Source organism: Trichinella spiralis, assembly GCF_000181795.1.
Source record: "Trichinella spiralis strain ISS 195 chromosome Unknown Scfld4, whole genome shotgun sequence".
NCBI classification, from domain to species: Eukaryota; Metazoa; Nematoda; class Enoplea; order Trichinellida; family Trichinellidae; genus Trichinella; species Trichinella spiralis.
Window position 1 is genome coordinate 1260115 of NW_003526943.1, and position 19031 is coordinate 1279145.

The 19031-nt window shown below is 29.4% G+C and overlaps 4 protein-coding genes across 4 annotated transcripts; 2 read left to right on the forward strand and 2 right to left on the reverse strand.

Annotated features, from left to right (window-relative positions):
- The first annotated feature begins 211 nt into the window (after positions 1 to 211).
- On the forward strand, positions 212 to 667 carry Tsp_00324 (putative parathyroid hormone 2 receptor). The gene is made up of 2 exons (XM_003376063.1): positions 212 to 317; positions 345 to 667. Exons 1-2 carry the CDS (start codon positions 212 to 214, stop codon positions 665 to 667), a joined length of 429 nt encoding a protein of 142 aa, XP_003376111.1.
- A 3512-nt stretch (positions 668 to 4179) lies between these two features.
- Tsp_00323 (putative parathyroid hormone 2 receptor) lies at positions 4180 to 9406 on the reverse strand. Its single transcript, XM_003376064.1, is given in 9 exon segments — positions 4180 to 4327; positions 4646 to 4740; positions 4908 to 4931; positions 5024 to 5068; positions 5088 to 5129; positions 5333 to 5485; positions 7172 to 7192; positions 8504 to 8573; positions 9354 to 9406. 9 exon segments carry the CDS (start codon positions 9404 to 9406, stop codon positions 4180 to 4182), a joined length of 651 nt encoding a protein of 216 aa, XP_003376112.1.
- Positions 9407 to 10423: 1017 nt separating this feature from the next.
- On the forward strand, positions 10424 to 10724 carry Tsp_00322 (conserved hypothetical protein). The gene is made up of 2 exons (XM_003376065.1): positions 10424 to 10500; positions 10619 to 10724. The coding sequence occupies exons 1-2, from the start codon at positions 10424 to 10426 to the stop codon at positions 10722 to 10724; spliced, it is 183 nt and encodes a 60-aa protein (XP_003376113.1).
- Positions 10725 to 15156: 4432 nt separating this feature from the next.
- On the reverse strand, positions 15157 to 16249 carry Tsp_00321 (putative parathyroid hormone 2 receptor). The gene is made up of 5 exons (XM_003376066.1): positions 16193 to 16249; positions 15585 to 15648; positions 15392 to 15542; positions 15247 to 15324; positions 15157 to 15211 (listed from the first exon to the last, which is right to left on the reverse strand). The coding sequence occupies exons 1-5, from the start codon at positions 16247 to 16249 to the stop codon at positions 15157 to 15159; spliced, it is 405 nt and encodes a 134-aa protein (XP_003376114.1).
- Between the last annotated feature and the right edge of the window lie 2782 nt (positions 16250 to 19031).

Here is a 19031-nt window from a genome sequence, read left to right on the forward strand (position 1 = left end):
AAATATTATTTTATAAAAATGAATCATAAAACTTTCACGAACAGTTAAGTGTAAATATAGTAAAACGTTTGAAAATGATCATGAAACGTGAAAATGTGAAGAATATTATTATATGTGAACAGTTGAATAATTATTATTGAATTGATAATTTCCAATCATCAGACGGTTTGTAACGTTCGAACAGTTCGGTCAATTTTTCCACATAAAGTGCATGCAAGTGGTTGACCATCTGCTCGTCCGGCTGGTCGCACTGTTGAACTGGGATTGGTTCACCGACCACGGTTCGAATTGGTCTTCGATACGGATATATGCCGAAAGTATTTTCTGATAATCCTTGTCCATAGATCAACGCCGGTGGCCATCCGAAAAAGCGATACCAAGTATATTGCCACTTCCTCAACATGGACTGCTGGGATCTGCCTTCCAGCTGACTGTAGACGTCGTTTTCACCGAACGAATAAACAGGCACCAACCAGGCGCCGCTTTGGATTGCCTGTCTGACGAATCCCTTTCTTCTGAGAAGCACAAGTTGATTTCTCCCAGGCACCGCGTCCAAGGATTCCAAACTGCCACCGACGATGATTGCCACAACTTGGCCTTTTTCCTCTTTGTTCAGCATCCAAGAGATGGAACTTTGGCTCGCATCTATCATGCCGGCAAGCAGTAGCAGTTCACGTCTGATTGGAAACCAAAATTGACCAGCCAAAATGCACAGACGTGGTATTTTCAAATTTGGGAACAATCTACTGAAATTTGTAGCCTCGGTGCAGAAATTGCAAAACGCCGAAAACGCCATCACGCCGTGCGGATGCACACCGAAGATGTAATTCTGATCAGGATCCAAGTCGGCTGTTTTGATCAAAGTGATTGGAAAATAGTCACGAAAATAGTTCCATATTTTCCACTTGCGGATGAAATGTGTCGGTCTAGATCCACGCTTTGAAGTGGGATAATCGAAAACCATCCAAATTGTGTACAACGCAATTAGCCACCAATAGCGAGTGAAGAAAACAACATATATGATGAAGCAGCAAACAAAATAAGGACAAAGGAATAATGCCACGTAGAATGAAAGGAGCAAAATTTCCATTGTCCAATTTGCCAGTGAATTGGCCGAGCCAGCTTTTGAAACACCTTCCACCATCGTTGAACCACCTATATCTGCTGATTGACTGAATAACCAGCTCATCGACTTTGATTAAAAAGCGAATAATCTTCATTTGTTAAACTTTAAAATGACACGTTTAAAATGGGAAATTTTAAACAGACGATTGTTTAAATTTTAAAATTTTAAACGCACGTCCATTGCCAATTATAACGCACTTTGCTGTTGTTGTTGGCGATAATTGTTAAAGTGTGTATCACGACGGCATTTTTTCACTTACACTGGGGAGGCTTTGATTTGTTGACCAAAAGTTCAAAATGAAAAGCATTCTATTCGATTTTATCATCGTCAAAGCTGATGATATGTGCATTTTTGTTGTTTTATCGCCATTTGTTTCAACAATTTGACGAATTGCCTTCACAATTGACAATTTGATCATTTGAACAGATACACATAATGTTCGTTGCAAATATTTTCACCCATTCAATAATCATTAATTAAATTTCATAGTTCGCTTAAACTGAATAATTTTCTCTGATAATTATGAAATTTTTATACTGCTTTATTTTCTTCTTTATTTCGTAAATTACACTAGTTAATTTATTTTAAAAAAATTACATAATAAGAAAAGTATTAGAAATAATTGATTGGTGTTGAATATTTTTTTAATGAAAATATTGGACAATTTGCATTCTTATTATTTCATTTATACAATTTTAATTCGTATTATGTCACATGATTGACGTTAACGATTCAGTTGAAGCAGACTGATCTTAAGGAAAAATATTGATTTTTCACAAAAGATCAGAAAAAGAGAATGCAAATTAAAAAAGGTGCAATAATGATTTATTATTGAAATTTAAACATCAACTGCTGCTTTAGTTATTTGTGTTTCTTTATTAAAAAATTTTATGCAGTACTTTGTTACAATTACAAATAAATTTCAAATTTAACAAACATCTTTTCATGTGTGAGTAAAAATTTGTTCAACTGGATACATACATTCAACAATTGTAATTGCAAAAGGTTTTTATTTACAAATTACAAAAGGTCGAAAAAAATGTTCATTTCAGAAATAAACAACAGTACTTGATTTATATATTATACTGTATAGAGATAATGAATAATTTTATGTGCTCGAGGAAAAAATATTGTGAAAATTGAACAATATTAAAAAGCAGAATTTTACACGTGAAAGTGTAAAACAAATAATAATAATAATTATTATTATTGTGTTATTTTTATAAGAAAAGTTTTCTCATAAACAAAATTTATGAATGCGATGAGACAAAAATTGCGCAACAGTTTTTTTAACAATTTGTCCAATTAATAACAATAACAATTTGAATAAGTTCATCTCGAAGTTTCAATTTAAAAAGAAGAAAGATAAGAAACTGTTCGACAGTTAAGCACAGGAAACAACAACAACAGTCTCCAATGGGACGGGAAGAATTTTAATACATGTATTCCAGGGGCAGGTTGTACGGATGATCAAGTTTGTTTCATAAGTTTTATTACTTATTTGAAATTTTGTTCAGATTTCGACTGAAAGCAATTTAAAGTTAGCAACAGAATTATTGTTGTTTTGCTGCTAACTGCAACATGCAAACTGCTACAGCTGGTCGGTCAATTGTTCAATTTCACATCTATCAAATGTTTCAATTGGGCACTAAACGTCATTTTCACTGCTTTGAATGCACTTGTTATTTTGTTCAAAAAAACAAAAACACGATAGTATCTAATATGATAGGTTTATGATGATTACGCTTTGTTGGACAAAAAGCCGAAAACAGAGTAAACAGTTAGAGCAGATGGATGATTATGGAGTAAATAATTCTGGTACGTAAAGATAACCAAGTATAATGTGATGATATTCACAGTGCGTAGTACAGTATGCTGAAAAATGAAAACATTTTTTCTGCTTCAGTATTAAAGTGGTTGCAAAAAAACATAAAATTGTCAATTTATTAATTTTTCCATAGTCAGAATAAATTTAAATAAAATTAACAGTTTAGATTTTCATTAAGAAGAAAAACAAAGTAAGTTTATTTTTGTATTTTTCCATTGTTCCATAAAATAAACAGCTGAATAAAATAGAATGCAGGTTTTATTTTTACAAATCACTCAATCCACGACAGGCGTTGATATTAATTGGAATACACAAAGTTAGATAAGATCATTTGCCTGAAGTGAATATATAAACTTCTCTTCAGCAATACGAGCGAGAACAAATGGATTTGATATGCTTTATTTCTTTACTTTTTTTGAAATTCCATTTGAACAAACAAACAAACCAGATCCGCATTTATTAATTATTAGTAAGTTTTTTTAAATTATTGTACAACTGATGACGACGACATGAACAGGAAGATTTTAGGTAGTTTGCCTGTCTGTCGTTTGAAGTTTCGACGTCTGTTAGAAAGGAAGAAGAATAACACAGCAATTTTTGTTTTGTTGTTTTGTTTATTTTAATTTTATTGTAATCACAACAAGAAAAAAACAAACAAACAAACAACAGAGATCGTTATCGTCACAGTTGACGTTTTGCAAACAAATTCGATTAACCGGTTGGTTGAATTTGACGATGATTAATTAGCATGATCAAAAAGAAAAAAGAAACACAACAGAAGGCGAAAACCACAAAATGTGTTCGACGCGTAACGTTCAAATCATGAACAATAAATCTGAAGGAAATACAACAAAATAAACAAACAAATAAACAAATAGAGAGATTTATAATATTTGAAATTGAAAGAAAAACAAAATACACGTCATGATCTGATCTGATCCAAGATATGCATCTTTTGTTGGAACAGTTAACTGAACAAAATATATACGAACATGTCAAAAGAAAAGCAATGTTGTGTGGCAGGATAATATGATAATAAACAGATAAACAACAACAACAACAAAAATAGCTCAGATACTTACCTGAAAATGAGATTTTTTCAAAAATTCCTTTCTGTTTATCACTTTCACAGGATGATAATTTTTGATAAAAATTTAAATTCAACATCTCCAATTTCCATTCAATTCGCATTCATCCCAATGATACTTGGTGCAATGTGATGACGCTAGTGCTGCTTGCTTGCTGTCGTCCATCGTTGATCAGCTATAGCTATTTTTTCTTGTTGTTTGCTGCTTTGCTTTGCTTGCTTGCTTGCTTGCTGTTGCTGTTGCTGTTGCTGCTGCTCTGTTGCGGCAGTGCAATCAGCCGTTGTACTTGAATAGCTAACAACCAGCTAATTACACTGCCAAACAGAAGAGCGTATAAGGGAAAAAGAGCAAAAAAATTAATAGACAAAAAAAACCTGTCATCCATCATCATTGTCAAAATTAATTTTAAAATAAACTTCAAATACCAAATTCATGCAACTCATCGCAAAACTTGTGGGTGGTGTTCGATCATTTCTAAATTTTGCATATGATTTGCATTTGCATCATTTTATGCATCATCATTGTACACAAACAACGTCATCAAATCTTCATGATCATGATCATCATCATCATAATCGATGGTAATAGATAGTCAAGAGATACAACAGACGATTAGCTAATGTTTTATAGCTTATTGCTGTTGCTGTTCTTGTGGATGGTGGTGCCGTTAAAAACTGCTGCCCAGCTGTTGGCAGGGGCTTCAGAATTATTCCATTAAAAAACCTGTTCACAAAGATATCAAATAGCACCAATTAGTGTGAAGTGATTGGTCGTTACGTGTCACGTGAATCTCTTAATTGCAATGGTCAAACGAACACAACGAAAATACATATACACACACAGATATATATACATATCTACAAACCCAATCTTTCGTTTGCTGTTGCTGCTAAAAATAATAATTTTAATTTTTATCACTTTTCAAAAAAAATCTTTTAATGGTGTATCAAAGAATAATTGTCGTTTTCAATTCTGTTGTACTTCTATAGACGTAGTCACTTGTAGACCTGCTTCTTCCCAACACATCTATAAAATTTACATATACATATAAACATGTATATTGGTTTGTACGTTTATCTCCGTCTGTCTGAATGCTAATTATAAATTTTTTATTTCTCATTTCAAACCACTAGATTTGCTATTTTTGGAAAATGGCATTTGTGTATTAGAACAGAATTTAAAGAAAAATTAATAATAAAGCGAAAATTATGAAATCGTATTTTTTGCAAAGGAAAAAACAATTTTGCAAATTCAAATTTTTAGACACTTTCCACCGAACCTCTTATTTACCCTATAGCGTTTCGTTGCGTTCAAAATCAGTCTGCCTGTCTTTTTCATAACGACCGTCATTTGTGAATCAATCGCCAATGCATTACAACAACTGCAACGCAACGAAATCATCAAAGCGTCACCAGCGACGGAAACTTGCTGCTGCTCTGCTCCCTCATTATATTAATAGTACATTTTGTTTGATTTTCAGGTTTTCTCTATGCAAATGATAAATGAATTTTTATTAAGCATTCATGTATGTAATTTAATTGAATATTTCTTTGTTTCATTGAGCAACTTTTTCTTCAAACTAAACGCATCTATCCAATCATGTACATCCTTTTTAAAGTTAATGTAACAAGTACAGTAAATAGTGACAAGTTTCTTCTTTGATGAACAAATTTTATAAATTTCTAACTTTGCATTATCAATTCTCAAAAACGACTCACAGTTAATTATTTTTAAAACTAATTTTATTCAACAACAACATTTTTCAACGGTTTCTTATGATCAAACTTAATTTACCAATCATCGTTACTTGTACAGTGTTTTTTCTTCAAAGAAAACTGCGTTAATTTTAAAAACACACTAAATTCCAGGTAAAAATTTAATTCTATTTTAAAAAAGATAATAATGAAAGGTAAATTACATAACCAAACCACAGTTATAGCAACAATGTGGCTACAATATATCATAAACTTTTTTCTGCAAATAAATACATTCACATATTATGACATACTAATGACAATCTTGACTAGTATTTCAAATGTCATAAATAAATATGCTTTTCAGGTAAAACATATATATAGCTTCGGAACATATACGACATGACATGACATGACATTTATCATCAGCATGCTATACAAGCGAGGATAAAACAACATTTACATTTTCATTCTGCACATCTTACGAGTGACGTATAAAAACAAATTTATTATATTATTATATTATTGATCAGCCTATTTTTATGGATTTCTTCATTTTCACATCTTTACATGCAAAGAGAGACTATGAAAAATTTTGATTCACATTAAAAAAAAACATTATTTAATATTACAATTTAAATAACCACAATTTCATAGACGAGTTATTTAGAACAACTGAATTAACTACGTGTATAATTAATAATTATAATAATTTTAAAAGTTTAGCTTTAATTAAACTCATTGATTACAAAATTACTAAAAATAAAATGGCTAAATTAAGTATCAATAATTTTCACTAATCATGCTACAATGACTTTAAAAAGTCGATGCTTTTTTTGAAAAAAAATTATGAATTAACAAGTGAATATTCCTTTATGCCACATATACATGAATAGATAGAATGTTCAAATGTTTATATTCAAAGGATAAAGCAAGGAATATATTTTATTCAACGTCCATAAGCAGTAGACAGTGATCGTAATTTAATCAACGCAAGAAAACTTTTCAACTGAATTTCGACTCAGATTTTAAACTTTTTTCAATGTTATTATATTAATTTGATAATAATACTTCAAGTTATTGAAGTAAAGCGTTTGGAGCTCTGTGCATTCTATTGATTGAAAAACTAGGCAGACGCTATTGTGTGAAACATTAAAAATCTGTTTGCGATTCATGATTGCATAGTTCAGCTCTCTAACCATTAAAAAAAGTTTCATCTTTATTCTCGTTAAAAAATCAATAAAAAATTTAAAATACGCATATAAAAATAAATAGAAATTTACCAAGAATTCTTAAATATTTAATTTTATGACCATCATTCGGAGAATTTTTTGCACATTCATCTAATATTATAAAATCCAGTAAATAAAGTTGCATAATATTAATTAGAAAAATTTATGCTGAATATGAATGAATAAATAAATAATTTACTTACATACATATTTGCATCGCTTTTCTAAAATTATTCAATAATTTATTAACACTATCGTTGTTGTTGTTTCAGCTTCAAAGTATTTGAAATAAAAAAACTGACAAAAACAACAACAACCATCTTTTGAAAGTCATCAGTTAATAATTCATTATAAGTTACATAAATCTATGCAAACTGCGAATTGGATGCAAATAAATAAATCAAAGCAATTTCTCAAAAAAAACATTCTTATGGAGATTAGAATTTAAATTTGATCTGTTAATCTACTTTAACAAATAATACATGTAAAATCTGTCTAGGTAGAAAATTTATAGTGTAGTGTATGGAAATGAAAATCTTCTTTATAACATTTATACATCAGTGAAGATGTTGAATTAATTTTCTAGTTTCTAGTATACTGTACTTCTTTTAAAATAACATATTGCAAAAATTGATTGATTTTAAATGCATATATTAAAGAAACATTCACTGTCATTTTCAACTGACATGCATAGCATAGCATGTTTAAAAATCAACATTTCATACTTTGATATTAGAAGTAGTGTTATAATTCTTGCAGAAAAATTATTATCAAAAATAAATAGCCGCTATTTTTTAAAATCGTATTTCAACGGCTGACAATTTTGGTACAATTTTTAAGTTCAATAAATTACAATAAATGAAAACCATTTTTTAATTGTTTGGTTTGGACCACCAGCTTAACAAAAAAACTATCACTTCTTATCCATCAAACTTTATATACACGAAATTTGTACACTTGAAAAACTATTGATTATTGATTCCTTGTTTAATGTTTATTTTTAATATTAAACTTCAATTAAATAATACTAATGCACTTATAGTGCATTTTTCTTATTTTACTCTTAAAATAATCCTTAAATAAGATAACGCTTGAAATTCTTATTATATAAATGGTAAAATCATTATCGCACATGTAGCATATTTTATAAATGTCTGCGATATAGCAAAAGCTAAAAGGATTTTTTTATTACAATAAAATAATTTATTTCAAATGTTTTACTTACTACAGCTAGTGCAAAACTTTTATAGAATCTCAGCCTTATTCACAATCAACACGTAAGATCAATTAGAAGACACTCAGCTAGCCATGCATTGCTTAAGCTGCTAGTAATGAATCAAAAATACAAGTTCAACTGCTTACTGATACACTGAAAATAACTGCTTTCAGTAATAATAATCTCTAATATATTAAACATTATTTAAAAAATAAACATTTTAAAAATATTTTTGAAAAGCTTATGATGCAACAAAATCTGTTAGCACATGATACTGCGAGTAAAAATTAAAAATTTCCAAAAATAATTTTTTCATAACAAAATTGATTGGTTGATAGAAGCTTATGTTGAGCCTCGTTGCAATCGATCGTGCTGGTGTCATTTTCAAGCTGAGTTTACAAAAAAAATATTTCATGCTAAGTAGAATGTAAATTTAAAAATGTTTGCCTAATGAAGCTGAAATTATTGAATATGAACTGCACAACAATTATGAACAGTATCATATGAAAAGGTGCATATTTTCAAAAATGTGGTTTTGTTGGAAACACTTTCTTCATATGTGGTTTAAAAAGAGATTAAAAAAGCTGAGTTTGAAATGCTCTCGGTAGTTGAAAACCTGCTTCCAACAGTCAACCAGTTTTATAATAAAAAGTTACTCTGCAAAGTTAAACTTGTTCATCAAGATGAATTCACCATAAAAATAATATTAAAGCTATTTGAAAAAAATATAACCTAATATGCAGTAAACAGTAAGATAAAATAAATTGTAATGCCACGAAGAATCTCAACTGAATTATATTAACAAATTAATGCATTTATTGCTTGCATGTTTTAAGTTATCCTGAGAAAATAATTTCAAAAATGACAATTCCATTCTAAACCAACCCCTCTGAAAAACAAAAATACACAGTTTTTCACGAACGCAGCTACACATACAAACACACGAAAAGCTGCATTGATTTCTCATAACCAAAATTTGCAGTTCACTTTTAGACTTCTAATCAATAAAAGAATAGCTGTTGCCAAACAAATAAGACAATTCTAAAAATTCTGAACTTGAAAGTTTCTACTGATGCTAATATTATCATGCGATAAAAAATGCCTGAGATAAAATAATTATTGCATTTTTGCATTAGTAAAAAAATGTAGCCAACAGGAATTGAATAAACATTATCATCGTGTATAAACGACTAGCTGCAGCAGTGCTGAAGAAGTGTTTCATTCATTCATTTAATGTTGGAAATTAAATAATGCTTACAGTAAGTAGTCAATGTTTCACTTTTCATAAACATGATTTAAAATGCAATATGTCATTTTACGTGGGCAAAATTTTCATGCTGATGCTACTCAAAAATGTGAACAGCTGTGATTTCAAGTGAAATTCATACTGTAAATTGAAAAATTCAACGCACAATCACGCTTGCATCTTCTATCAATTTACCTCAGTAATTTATCTGAAATTCAATTTTTCAATTTACAAAGTTTTGTTCAGTAAATTTCCAGCATCAAAAAAATGTTTTTTTCCCATAACTTACGTATAGTTACATGGAACCCAAACAGACAATGAATTCATAAACTATTTTTAGTATTTTGTAAAATATTCTGGTAAAAAATCAAAATTATACTATTTCATATCAAATTCAAAAATATGCAATTAAAAAAGTTACACGAAAAACTATCTTTCAAATTCCACTCATATTTATTAAAGAAGAAACTAAAAAATAAATGCATTACAACCTTAAATGTCTTACGATTGAAAATTAATTCAAATATCCCAAGCATCTGCAATGAATATTGAATTCATGGATTGAAATACATTTACGAAGAATATATAAATTAATTCCTAAAAGTAAAGTTTCACTGAAACAGTATCTTTTAATGTAAATTTCAGAATAGTTTATAGAATTATACATATACATATATATACTACAGACTGATTATAAATTGGACGCTATATTATTTTTTTAAAAATCAAAAATATAAAAAATACAAGTTATATGTGTAATACTTTTGTACAAGCTGAGCATGCTTAATGCTAATTCTGTAATAATAATATTATTATTACAAAGGAGTGATTACTTCTGCTTACTGAAAAATGATTTATCTACATGATTTATAAAGAAAGTTTTATTAGTACATGCTAATTTATTCTCATAAAATGTTTCTTATTTCATAGTTTTTAAACAATGCTCTGAAATATGCATGCAAACCTAATCTCCAATTGAAGCATTTCCAGAGCATGTTTGCTTGCATCGTGCCTAAAATTTCACTTTTAAATTTTGAAACAAAATATATCAAATTAACATTATTCAAACAGTGAGTATGCTTCAAATTTCATTTCTTACTGATGTTCATAAACTCTTTACTAATAAACTTAAACTACCATAAATATGTTGAAGCCTTTCATAACAACTTTAAAATAAAGTAATTTAAGTTTTTTGCATGCTTACAAATGCTTCATTGACACAAATAATACACTTTCACAATACAAAACATTAGTATTTAAATGCAATGTCATGGTTGCAAATGCATTAATCTGATTATTGTATTAGCAGTTATGATCTTACCTCAGGATGCGGTAGTAAACTTTCACTAAAAAGAAAATATATGAACTGATAAAAATTAGAATTTGTATTCAATAAAGGTCTTAAAAAATTACAGCTTTATTTCAAAATCCAAAACATGAATTCCTACTCTTACTTCAATAAATTGTATGTTGCCAGGGATTTGCAATAAGTGAAAAAAAGCAACTTAAAAGCCATTAACTACTACTGCAAATTAGGCATTTGAAAAATAAGAGAAAACATCAGAGTTGATTTATTTTTAAACATATTTCAAAATGCACACAGGAGTGCTTTGCTTTGTGAGTAATGTAACAAAGCATTCTTAGATCAACGTAACAAATTGATCCACTGTTTTGACAAACTACAGTATGACATGGTGTACGTATTTTTAGATTGACATAACATAACTGAAAAGAGTAATTTTTCATAAGTATTTCAAGAAATGCATTTTCCACTTGATGAGATGGGAAACTTACTGAACTTCATAAATACTTTATTAAATTTTACACCAACTGTAAAGAAAACTGCTGTAATTATAATCTTTACAAATGCAAGCATCTGTTGGTAATTAATTGCAAAAATAATAAAATTTAACATTCACATTTACGTTCAGTTAGATGAAAATGTTTAAAACATGTTATGTTTATATTGTGTTCTCACCAACGTGCATTATTACATTTTTTTTATAAAAAAACAATTTATTACATTATTTTGTAAATGCAGCATTGAGCCGTTTGTGATAGTTAAATTTCATTAATCTTACCTGAGGTAGAGGTTATTTTGAAGGAAACACTACTGTAGAAACGCAGACAGTAAACGTATATGAAGACGGTGAAAAACAGCAGAATTGAAAAACATGTCATGCATCAGCCACGTTTCAATGAAAACCGCAAATTAGCTTTGCGGACGAACGCGTCAGCTGCACTTTCACCAGATCGAAATGCAAACAGCGCCGTCTCTTTTGCCAATACTCGCTTGAAAATTATTGGTCAACTATATTGCATCATTAAAATACCAGCAAATGTCTCTAGTAGAAAACTTTTGTCGCAGGCTTTTTCTTCTTCTGGCAATGCTTTTTTGCTTTCTTCTTTTTCTCCCTCCACGTCAGTTTTCTCTCTCTTTTTCTCTGCTGCATGCTTGCTTCTCCCCCTCCCCCCTACCCCTCCACCTAAAATTTCTCTCTCTTGTTCAGCAGGATTCCTCGTTTTTGCTTTTGAAAAGAATCTAGTTTTCAATACGGTCTAGTTGTGCAGACAAAGCAAAAACAAGCAAAGAAAATTCCACCTGAACAAAATATATATTATTTTATGTTTTATGAAGCAAATGATCTCCCCTCCCCCTCCCCCTACCCCTCTTATTTTCCAATTTCATCACAAAGGTGCATAAATAAAAATATACAAATTGAATGAAGCCATTGTTGAAATTAATTATTTTATACTAAATGCAAAATTTTGCATAATTTTCAAATTAAACTATACTTGAAATATTTTATTTTTGAAATATGCTTTGCAATATAAAATATGCTGCAAAATGAAGTTTGCAAATTATACTTTTTTTGCAAAAAAGTAATATTGCAAAAATTGCGCAACAAATTATAACAAGATGAAATATTGAAGCAGAAATAAGTGAAAAATGCAAAACTGCCATGCGCCATTGATTGCAGGAACATCATGTTGACCTTCGTGAAGAAAAATTGTTTAACACCTGCGCACAAATAGTAAAATATGTCAGAAATGACCTATTCTTAGACGCAAACTACCATGTGACAAAATTGTTTACCATTTTTCTGTGAAACACTGTAGGCGTATTATTTCTTTCATCTCAAATGGCTGTCTTAAAAACAAAGTGTTCGTGAAAATTATTAGTAAAAATAATGATAATAGTATGCAAATGTATTTTTGTAATTTGAACAGATATATATATGTATGCATGTAGATAAGTGTACAAGTGGAGGGGAGGAAGGGGTTTGTAACTGGAAAATTCTTACGCAAACTTAAGTTTTATGCAAATTGCACAAATTTTGCAAAACATTTTTTTTATAAAATACAAAATGTCATGCAAAAATAAAACTATTTGCAAGCAGCAGCGTTTGGCGTAAAACATTTAAATACTAGGAAAAATAATTGAAATACAACTACATTCACATAAAAGCATTGTGATAAAAGAAAAAAATAACTGCATTTTATTTCAGATGTTTATTAGAAAACGGAACATATTAAAAAAAATTATTTTTAATTGAATGATATAATGAAATAAATCTTAAAATTTTAATTGTAATAAAACATTACATTTAGTAAAATGCACCATTACAACAACAGTCGCACAATTCAGCAAGGCTGTCAGCTGATGCCACGTTGAATAAACCGCAAAGATTTTTGTCATTTAATAAGTATGCTTTAAAATTATTTGTCAAATTCCATTTATGATTCACTGTTTAAACAGTTTCTGATGCGCTTGTCAAAATGCACAAATTTCTGTTAAGCAAACATTTTTTCCTGCTTTAGCAAAACAACATCCCGTATAAATTCTTCTCTCATTCTCTCTCTCTCCATGAGACAGGAAATCAGCTGATAGGTACTAATTTTCAAACAAGGTTCTCAAATGTCAGCCTTTTTGAAATTATCCTATATTTTATACAAATTGACCGTAGTACAATGGTTTCTTTTCAATTGCAATTGCAATTGCTTTTATTATAGATATTTTTTTACAGAAATGAAAAAGCAGAAAAGCTGGAATTTGCGTAGAAAGGGAAAAAAGAAAAGCAAAATAATTAACATCATTTTGACGAGTGATTTCGATTTGTCCGTGTGAAAAGTTTTTGAAAAATATAAAAAGCAAATAAATTATTATTATTATTATTATTACTATTATTACGCAAAAAGATTTCTTCCGCTTGAAGGACAGAGACGCACAGTCCAAGGACAAAATTTCAAACTAGCCGTAAATTTTCTACCAACCATCCTGTTGACCGCGGGACAGACAAAGAATGCCTGTTGTTTAATAGGCGCATCAGCTGAACTATATTTTCTCCAACGTGTGTGTGTGCGTATGTGTGGACCCCCAAATAAAACAGGAACAGCAATGTTTTCTCGATTCAGTCTAAATAGCTGCAAATGGTCGTCTCTGTTTAAACTCAAATTATGCTCAACAGGATGCATCTTGTCCTCTTCGTTTTCAATGTACAACAACAACCAAAAAAATATGCATATTACATCTTCTACATGTTAGAAATTGCTTTATTTCTTTTGTAAAATTTAATCAAAATGTGAATAATCCATCTTGCGTTATATAATATTACTAACATTTTATTTTTGCTGTTTCAGCTGTTCACATATCTATCAAGCCAAATGAGGAGAAGAATGGTGTCTGCTATTATAATAAATCAACACCAATACCAACAAAAAACTAAAATTTTCCACATGTGCAATTATTAATAAATAGAAAAGCATTGCAATTTTCATTCAATAACTTATGAATGTTACTTTTTGCAAAATAAAATGCCTCCTAGATGTATTTTCAAGAAAATAACAAAAATTTGCTCATTATGTTACCTTCCGCCGGATACTGCGTCTGTTCAACGACTCTGTCATCAAACCATGTGCAAGTGCAAAAAAAGCAATATGAGCGGAGAGAAAGAGGCGGAGGGGTTGGGAGAAAAAAGAGCATAGCATAAATAGCACGCAATTTGAAAGCTGCAAAGCCGTGTGCTTTTGCAACAAGCAAAATATAAGCGGTGCACGTTTGCGCCATCACACACTCGCAGAAATTGAGTGGGCGTCATTTTGTTTTGTTTTTTTTCTTCTGTTTCTACTCAGTCTTGTGACTTTGTGAAAATCGATGCTTAGCTAGCTAGCTAGCTAGCCAGCCAGCTAGCTGGCTGCAAAGCTGTTCGGTTGGCAAAAAGCTGCTTGCCTCTCTCTCACTCACACACACACTCTCTGTCTCTCTGGCAGGGGCTGTCTCTAATTGTGCGCGCCGTTTGTTGCATGGAGCGTAATTAAAAATCTTTGTAGTATGCAAGCAATTAGCTAAACTCTCCCTAAGCAGAAGATTAAAAAAAAACTTTTTTTTTAATTTACCTCATCCAGTATGTTTCTTTTTTTGGTTCCCTACCAATGCAAATTTTATCATCAGTTAGTTCATCTCGTGCAATTCAGTTCAATTGATAGGAAAATTTTTTGTTTGATGAGCAAGAGGGTAGAAAAAGTCATTTTAGATACAAATCAGAATAATAGTGCTGAACATAAAAATTGATTAAAAAAATAAAAAGAAGAAGTAAATAAGCAATAAAAATGCAAAAATATCATAAGAAAGATTATAATGATTATTGTTTTTTTTTGGAATATTTGCCCCCTGAATACTCAAATTACAATTGATAATTATTGAACGATCCTGCTTGTGCTAAAAATTAATATTTTGATCGTTGTGCAGTTGGGCTAAAAATTGACGCTTGCAAAAGTTTTCTGAAAAAAGAAAAATCAATTTTGCACAGACAAACAGACTTGGCAGTTCTAGAAGTGGTGTAGAAGAAGGTCGTCGACGTGATGAAGATGGACGTGCAAAAATTATTGAATATCTCTTATTTTAAAAAATGCAATGCAAAAATTGTGGTCGAATTCCATCGTTGGGCAGAAGCCATTCACTGTCCACGGCAAGACTTGGTTCCAGCTGCAAATGGGCGGACACGTTGCATGGAAGTTCTGCCGTTGCGACGCTTCTGAAACGACGCGTTCAGTGCAAACGCATCGATCGTTTGCTTCTTCAACAATGTGCAGCAGCAAGCTGAATGGCTGTCTAGAATAGCAGACTATCATTTCAGCATTTTCCACCTACAACTGTGCACGTGACTAATCATCACATGACTTGGCAGCCATACAAAAACACGTTCTTTTTGGTATGGCTAAAAATAAAGCTATCTATTTTATGTTCCACAATAGCGGACAATATTGCAAATTTTAAAATTTTAAAACAACAACAACAGATTATGCAAATCATTTTCACATAATTTTGAAATTATTAAAACAAAACAAAATTCAACATTAGCAGTACAACTTATGCTTGCATAACTTTGTAATTTTTATTCCAGTTCTTGCATTTTTCTTACCATTACCCTAAATTTTGTGCATTTTTTATGAATTCATTTTGCATTTACCAGTATTATACAAAATCACTTGTAAACGATTAAATTTTGCGTATTCAAAAAGCAAAATTTGAAAACACTGCACTCGAAATTCCTTCTACATCTGTGATTCATTTTATCACCCTGTGAAAATAATTAGTGCTTGAAATGCTCGTAAAGACACAGACTGACAAACAGATCGATTAATAAACGTTTACAGTAAACATTAAAATGTCATTAAAGTAAATTATTTTTTGCAAAATAAAAAACAAATTTTATTATTGTAAGTGCTGTAACAAATGCAAAAGATTTTGTGTAATTGGACTTGTAAAATGTGCAATGCAGTGGATGATTGCGATGCAACTTGTTGTACAATGCACATTGATGTTTTAAAGCTTGAAAACAATTTTCACTTTTGCACTTGCAAAAATGCAAAGTAACGTGTCTCCCGCCTCTTTTACCACTACCACAAGAAGAGAAAACCTAAGAATGTATCAAACAGCTGACAACGGCTGTCAATAGTAAAATACTAAATAATGAAACATTTTAGAAAAGCTGACTGCTTTGTCAAAATTATTGCTAGACGTTGTGTAATTTGAAGAAAATTATTTTGTTAAAAAACTACATTTTGCAATTCATTCATTCAGAATTCACTTTTATTATGGTTGTTACAAAAGTTGCATTTGCATGTAAATCATCTATTTTACATAATCTTCTAAATATATGTGATGTATACTCATAGATTTTATTGAAACGAACTTGTTCAGTGATATTTTATTGAACATTTCAAGAGATTATCAAAAATTACATGCTCGAAAAAAATGATTACAATTTTAATAACTGCGCATAAATAATTAATGCAAAATAATGCTAACTTTAACACTGTTTATCAATAAGGTGAAATTTACAGTAACTATTCTCTTTTAGAGAACCTTTGCATTAGTTTTTTTATCACTGCAGTTACAGAACTTGCAATTGCAATTTGAAAACAATAAATCATATGTAAATAAAATATTTTGCAAAATAATACTCATATAAAGCTTTAATAATACAAAAAATATGGAAAATTTTTCAAAAACATCAATTTGTACAATAATAATAGAATACAATTAATGGATTATACTACAAAGGATACTATTTTATATTCAACTTTTCATGTTTAATTGGTAATAACACATGTGGGAAGATATTTTTTTTTGATAAATTCATAAAGCAGGAAAATAAAAAGGAGTAATTTGCAAGTAAAAAAACAATCAATAAAAACGTGACAATGCAAAATGTGAGTAGGTAAAAAACCTTTTTATTTATTTCAGTGTTAGCTTGAAAGATTCATAAAAGTTTGTTTATATTAACTTTTATAGCTATCCCATTTTATAAATTTGCAGCTTTGCTATTGTTGATTTTTTTTACATCATCTGCATTGCATCTTGTTGTCTGTTGTAATGATTTATTACGATGCTCCAAACTAGCATTCTTTGCGGGAATTGACTTTTATAAAAATTCCAAAAAAGATCGTTGCTTTTATTGCGTTGCCGAACAGCAAACATCATTTTCCAATTGAAAGGTAAATAATACTATATTTTTAGCAAGCAATTGTCATAAGCCAATATCTTGAAGCAGATAATAAGCATTTAAAAATCGCTGAAAGTCACTGAAAGTCATAAAATTTTGTTTTTGCTTCATAATTTATTGAACAGTTTTTAAATTATATTTTTCACATGTGTTTTTTAACATAAAATTCTGAAAAATATTGCAATCAGAAATAGTAATTTCATCAAAACAGCTGCAAAAGTGTTTTACAACATACAACAGCAAGTGCAATTATTTTTACTTTAACTGCAAATGTCCACAACAGCTGCTATCATTGAGCTGTGAAATTTATACTTTTTGTAATTTATTCTTTTTTTATTGAGGAAGTTACAAAATGTGCAAATTGAACAACTGCTACGACAAACAAAAAATGCAATTTCAAATGCTAATAAATTTTTCAATTTTCATATCATCTTCAAAAATCAGTTTCTTTCAAGCATAATTATTTTTAAGAATCTACTTCAAAAACTGGTATTGTTAAATTCTCAAATGTGATTGCTTTACGTTATGCATTATTAATTTTTCCATCATCATTATATTTAATAGTTCAACCTTGTTTAACCAAATTATTAATAGAAACAAAATAATAAATATTTATGTGCAAAAGTATTTAAAAAAAATTAACACTTATTTTTAAAATCATCAATAAAACGTATAATCAAAATTGTTTTTCACTTTAAAAATTCTAATTTTTTAAAACATTTTTTATTGTTTAATTAGTAAAAATTTTATATTGAAATTAAACATTATATCTTGTAAATTTTTATTCATCAATTTAGTAAAAATCTTAATAATAAATTTTTCATGCAGAATATTTAAAATATAATAAAAGTATTTTTAAATTAAAACACAGGAAATTTTTGTTACTTTTGGTGGAAAATTAAAAATATAATTTTTTAAGAAATGATCGATAAATTGAAGTAAACTGTTTGTTTGATACATTAATACTTTCATTTTCAAACATCACAAAAGGAATATTTTATAGGTACACAAGAAAATAGGATGGGCCATTTCAAAGGAGCATAAGTTATAACAGAAGAACCAATTTCTTGAGATCATCAATTTTACACATTAATACAAAACTTTTTTATCAGAATGTTATTTTAGTTGTTTTTATTCCACTTATATCTAGTGAATTATTCTATTTTGGAGAAAGTTATTTGAATAGCTTATTTATACAAATCACATCATGCCAGCATGAAGATGTGAATACAATTTATGATCGTTTTGCGGATAATGTCAATTGAAAGCTGAACAGATAAACAGAAGAAATAATATTCATTGTACGCAACTGGAAAAATGAAAAAACAACATATTATCTTATGTTTAAAAGTTTTAAGCACAAGAACATTGAATGGAAAAATAAAAAAATGGGACTGGAGATACAAATGCAAAATCATCGACATTTTCTCATTCATGAAAAAGTTTATTTTTTTCTGAAATTTCTTTTTAAAAAAAACGACCATTATTTTGTTACATTATGTATAGTACGATAATAATTGTGGACTTTACTGAACAGTTAGAGCTGGAATGATGCCTGAGTTTTGAAATGAATCTGCTGAATGTAATAATGT

Coding starts and splice junctions, on each gene's coding strand:
- Tsp_00324 (XM_003376063.1), top strand. CDS start 212: ATGCAAGTGGTTGACCATCTGCTCGTCCGGCTGGTCGCACTGTTGAAC. Junction 318..344: donor GATACGGATATATGCCGAAA/GTATTTTCTGAT, acceptor CCTTGTCCATAG/ATCAACGCCGGTGGCCATCC.
- Tsp_00323 (XM_003376064.1), bottom strand. CDS start 9,406: ATGAAACACTTCTTCAGCACTGCTGCAGCTAGTCGTTTATACACGATG. Junction 5,486..7,171: donor AAAGCGATGCAAATATGTAT/GTAAGTAAATTA, acceptor TAATATAATGAG/GGAGCAGAGCAGCAGCAAGT. Junction 4,741..4,907: donor AACAGCAAACGAAAGATTGG/GTTTGTAGATAT, acceptor ATAATTCTGAAG/CCCCTGCCAACAGCTGGGCA.
- Tsp_00321 (XM_003376066.1), bottom strand. CDS start 16,249: ATGTGCATTGTACAACAAGTTGCATCGCAATCATCCACTGCATTGCAC. Junction 15,649..16,192: donor CTGCATTGCACATTTTACAA/GTCCAATTACAC, acceptor CTTTATTTTTAG/CCATACCAAAAAGAACGTGT. Junction 15,543..15,584: donor GATGATTAGTCACGTGCACA/GTTGTAGGTGGA, acceptor CTGCTATTCTAG/ACAGCCATTCAGCTTGCTGC.
- Tsp_00322 (XM_003376065.1), top strand. CDS start 10,424: ATGTTTGCTTGCATCGTGCCTAAAATTTCACTTTTAAATTTTGAAACA. Junction 10,501..10,618: donor AAATTAACATTATTCAAACA/GTGAGTATGCTT, acceptor AAGTAATTTAAG/TTTTTTGCATGCTTACAAAT.